The sequence below is a fragment of the Oratosquilla oratoria genome, chromosome 16 (assembly GCF_046742065.1).
Source record: "Oratosquilla oratoria isolate Oo_2021 chromosome 16, ASM4674206v1, whole genome shotgun sequence".
Lineage (NCBI taxonomy): Eukaryota > Metazoa > Arthropoda > Malacostraca > Stomatopoda > Squillidae > Oratosquilla > Oratosquilla oratoria.
The window spans coordinates 45,015,434-45,020,433 of record NC_134792.1 but is presented as its reverse complement, the minus strand read 5'-3'; the positions used below and the strand labels follow the sequence as shown (position 1 = coordinate 45,020,433).

General features: G+C 37.8%; 1 protein-coding gene across 1 annotated transcript in view; it reads right to left on the bottom strand.

Moving 5' to 3' along the window:
- LOC143033766 (zwei Ig domain protein zig-8-like) overlaps positions 1–5,000 on the bottom strand; it is a 12,639-nt gene that overhangs the window by 5,107 nt on the left and 2,532 nt on the right. The window contains exon 2 of the mRNA XM_076199250.1: positions 3,168–3,406. Coding sequence (XP_076055365.1) covers positions 3,168–3,406 — 239 coding nt within the window. The remainder of the gene's footprint in view (positions 1–3,167; positions 3,407–5,000) is intronic.

Here is a 5,000-nt window from a genome sequence, read left to right as displayed (position 1 = left end):
GTGAATATATATACGGTTATATATATATATATATATATATATATATATATATATATACATGCAATGCACGTATGCTGTGCATCGTATCATTCGAGAGTGCGGTGTGAATATATATACGGTTATATATATATATATATATATATATATATATATATATATATATATATATATATATATATATATATACATGCAATGCACGCATGTTGTGTATCGTATCATTCGAGAGTGCGGCGTGAAACGTTTCATTAAATGCGATGTCCTTTCGATATCGTAATATGACGCTAATTGCAACCACTCATGGGGAAAGCTGCATTCGCCACGGGGAGCGGGGGTGGGGGTTGTCCAGAACGCAACAAAACTTTGGTTCTCATATAAGTTTTGACGATGGCTGGGTAGGAAATTGCGTCTCGAAAAACCAATTAAGCTTTTACTTGTCGGTTGAAAAGAGCGTGTGGGGTGCCAGTTTCGTGGAACCGCGATGAACGGGATTGGGCTTAGTAGTAAATTCGGGATTCGCGGAAGGGACACTACGCGGGCACGACGCGAAGGTATACTATAGTCAGTCGACTCTAACTTGAGCCCTTTAGCGTGACCCAGGGAAACCCCATTGTTTATACATCCAGCGATGACCTACGCATAGGAATCTCTCATTGTTCTTCTATACGTTATCTATTTATGGAATATATATATATATATATATATATATATATATATATATATATATATATATATGTATATATATATATATATATATGTATATATATATATGTATATATATATATATATATATATATATATATATATATATGTATATGCGTAAGTGACCACTAGGAAAAGTAAACTAACGAAGCAGAGCGCTTTCGTATAATTACATCTTCAGTGCAGATACAAAGAAAGAATTATAAAATGAAGAAACAAGGTACAGAATATATGACTGAGTGAGACATGGTGAAGAGGGCATTCGGAGAGGTAGTGGAAGAAATACACGTGACGTTTGAACCGTCCTGGTAACCCATGAAATTTAAAAATTATTTAAATTGTAATATAAGTTATGAGCAATTGTCCCATACTTGTTGGTTACCAGGTACGGTTCAAACGTCACGTGTATTTCTTCCACTACCTCTCCGAATGCCCTCTTCACCATGTCTCACTCAGTCATATATTCTGTACCATGTTTCTTTATTTTATAATTTCTTCTTTGTATCAGTACTGAAGATGTAATTATACGAAAGCGCTCTGCTTCGTTAGTTTACTTTTCCTAGTGGTCATTTACGCATTTGTGAACACACGTTCCTAGTGTTTTTATTGCATATATGTATATATATATATATATATATATATATATATATATATATATATATATATATATATATATATTACAAAGGCGGAGCATGCCGACAGGAGACCTTTTGATCCATATCTAGGTCGGATGCGAAAAAAAATCATTTTAATAATAAAACAATAAATAAAAATTATAATAATGTAAATAACAAATAAAATACATAAATGCATAGGTATAGTTAAATAATAAACAAACAGGTAAATAGTAAATAATAATAAATTTACATATAACTAATAATAAATGAAAATCAGACAGACAAATGATAACAAAACAAAAACAAATAATATAAGATAAATTATAATCATTACAGCATCTTACTTAGGTATTTATCTAAATGATTCTTAAAGCTTCGAACTGAACTACATTGCACTACCTGTGCAGGAAGTTTATTCCATTCATTAACTACACGGTTGGCAAAGTTGTTTCTACCTATATGTATATGTATATATATAATATATATATATATATATATATATATATATATATATATAGAGAGAGAGAGAGAGAGAGAGAGAGGGGGGGGGGAAGTAGCGAACCTCTTATAGGAGAGTGATGGAGTAATGTGGCAGCAGCGCGGTCTCACCAAGGCGCGACTAATGGTCAAGTTAAAATTGATACAGTATAGCGTGCGGTAAAACAGTGACTCATCATAGGTTGCTTCACAAATCGTAGGGTGTTGGATGTTTGCTTTCGCCTGTCACCTAAATCAATTGAAAAATGATGAAAGGATGAAAAATATATATTCTTGTTACTTTTGTAAAGTTATTTTTGATAATATATTTTTCGTATCTGTGACCAAAGTTTACTCAGTATAACGCAGGCTTAGCCAAATCTAACTTTGCTAAAGCAACTCCGTTTCAGCCAACATAAAAATAAATAAATAAGTAAAAAATAAATAAATAAATCAGTCGGGGCACATACATTTGGCCCCGTGCCCTTGTGCATGTGATGGGGCCCCTCGCCTGTAAATTGCGTCTACAATTGAGAAGTTGCTGGGCCACTGAACAAGCACAACAGCTCTTTTGTTTGTACATCACATTATGCTTATGGTAGGGCCCTGATAGCATTATTGTTAAGGAATTCAAGCTAAAAAAAAATCTCAAAAGTTAGATTGATAAACTTGTTTTAGTTTCACAATGTTTACAAGCTGAAATGTTTTATTGCTGTCTCCGCTGAAAAGGGAGTAATATACAGGCAGATTACACTGAAACGAAATGTTTTCTGCTGTGGGATTCCATAAAATGATTGGAAGTGTCAATAACACACACAGTGTTGGCAATGGAAGTTTGATGTGACATTTGCAGATTTAGATATAACTTTCATTATTGTTGCTCGTAATTATCACTATCATTATTATTTATTACTACTATTATTAGTGTTATCATTATCATTACTTTTGTTATTATTACTATTATTTTTGTTTTTATTTCTATTATCATTATCATTATTATTATTATTATTATTATTATTATTATTATTATTATTTTGTTTTATCATTAATTCTTTATATTATTAGTTATGTTATTCTAAATTCTATTCATTATTCATTCTTATTGATTTTTATTATTAATTCTTATGTATCATTACTGTAAATGATGGGGAGAGAGAGAGGAAGGGTTGGAGGGGGAGTGGGTTTCGAACCCTTGACTTGACCGCCTGTGACAGCCTCTTACTTGTCCCAGGACCTGTGATCTGTGACCTGATTTGTGACCTGTCCAGGACTGACCTGCAACCTGTCCCCTGACTTGTGACCTGTCCCCTGACTTGTGACCTGTCCCCTGACTTGTGACCTGTCCCCTGACTTGTGACCTGTCCCTGGACTGACCTGTTCCTCGCTGATCTCCTGGTCCGGCAGGCTCCGTAACTTGCAGGGCAGGAAGGCTGTGTTCCCGACCTGGATCGTGACGTTGACGACGGAGTTGTTGTCGAAGCGGGTCTCCGGAAGGAGGTGCCGGATCTCCCAGACGGGGTCCTCCGTCCGGCCCTGGTCCTCCCCATAACCGGAACTCTTACCCGGAATAATGAAACCTCTCTGGCTGCCTGGCCCGGACTTTGTCATCGTGGCTGTGTTAGGAAGAGACGGTGCTCGTTAGTGGGGTCGGTTTAACGAGTGGTTTGACCAAGTGGAATTAGGTTAAGAGATATGCTATATTGTAGGGTCCCTTTGCTGTTGATGGAACCCAACTAAGTGGTGTCAAGTGTGTATACAATAGGTGTGTGTGTGTGTGTGTGTGTGTGTGTGTGTGTGTGTGTGTGTGTGTGTGTGTGTGTGTGTTTGTGTGTGATTCACCACGATATTTGATCACGCGTTGGACTCGTGATTGACAATTATAACCTTCTTCGATTAAAGTTCACAGATTCTCCGAGCTGCGGGGAATGCTTGTGCATTCACCTTGGTCTTTTGGATCACGTGTTAGACTCGTGATCGACAGCTATTTCCCTCCCGGAAGAGAGCTCAGAGCATGTATGACCGATCTATGGGTAATGCTATGACCTTGCACACACACACACACACATCCAACTCCCCGCCCACGAGAGTCGGAGTAACGACCCAAAGCGCAGCGATACCGAAATAATTTCGCCCCTGGGCAGGATTCGAACCAAGTGCTGACGCACCTCCGTGCTGACAGACCAGTACTCTATCAACTGTGTGTGTGTGTGTGTGTGTGTGTGTGTGTGCGTGCGTGCGTGCGTGTGTGTGTGTGTGTGAGAGAGAGAGAGAGAGAGGGAGAGAGAGAGAGAGAAAGAGCGGGGGTCAGTTGAAGAGAAACGACGTAGATAAGAGATTTGAAATAACGGGATGGAGGAGCAACGAGGGGGGAGAAATGACAGAAAGTCAAGAATTGTGTGGTACTTAGAATCGAAAAAACAAAATCGACTTTTCATATCTGATTTAAAACTAGCAAATAGAACAAGACAGTAATGAGAAAGTAGGAGGGAAATTTCGGACACTTTATCAAAAGTAGGGGTGAAGCAGGCAGGTAAAAAAAGTGTGTTTGAGACACTTGGAAGAGGAGCTTGTCCAAAAAAAATTCTACTGTTACTTCGAAGACAAAATTTGAAGAATATCCCAGAACACGGCCGACCAAAAACAACAGGAAACCTTGTGTAATGTAAGAACCTGAAGAATCTGTATTTAGACAAATATAGTTTACAAGAATACGTTGACTACAAAAATAAACATACAAAGTAAATAGAAAAAAATGTGCGAGATGGTAGACGTTTTGTTTTGAATTTTTTTTATAGAAAACGGTGCGCTCAAAACAACTGAGGCACTTATGTAAAGCAGGACTTTGAAGACAATGTGCTGTGTTACCTGCCAGACAAAACAAAAAATGTAGACAAAGAAGATACACAGAGTGGTCCCTATTTTAGTCTAAAAAGGAGAGAAAAAACAGCGTCAAAAATAAAATTAGATATAATAAGTAAAATCTAACAAAACTTGGCAACAATAACGCCATTGAGGGAATGCCACAGAAACGAATAAAACCGCCTGGCGGCAATTAGGATAAGGGGGAAAAGTGGCAACAGGGACGGAAGTGGGTTAACCAAGCCTATTGATCTCTTGATCCCTTCACGACTTCGGCTTCACTCTGACTGAATGAAATCGCCCGGCGTCAGCCAGGACTATCCATGTATTGATCCGGTCCCCCCTTCA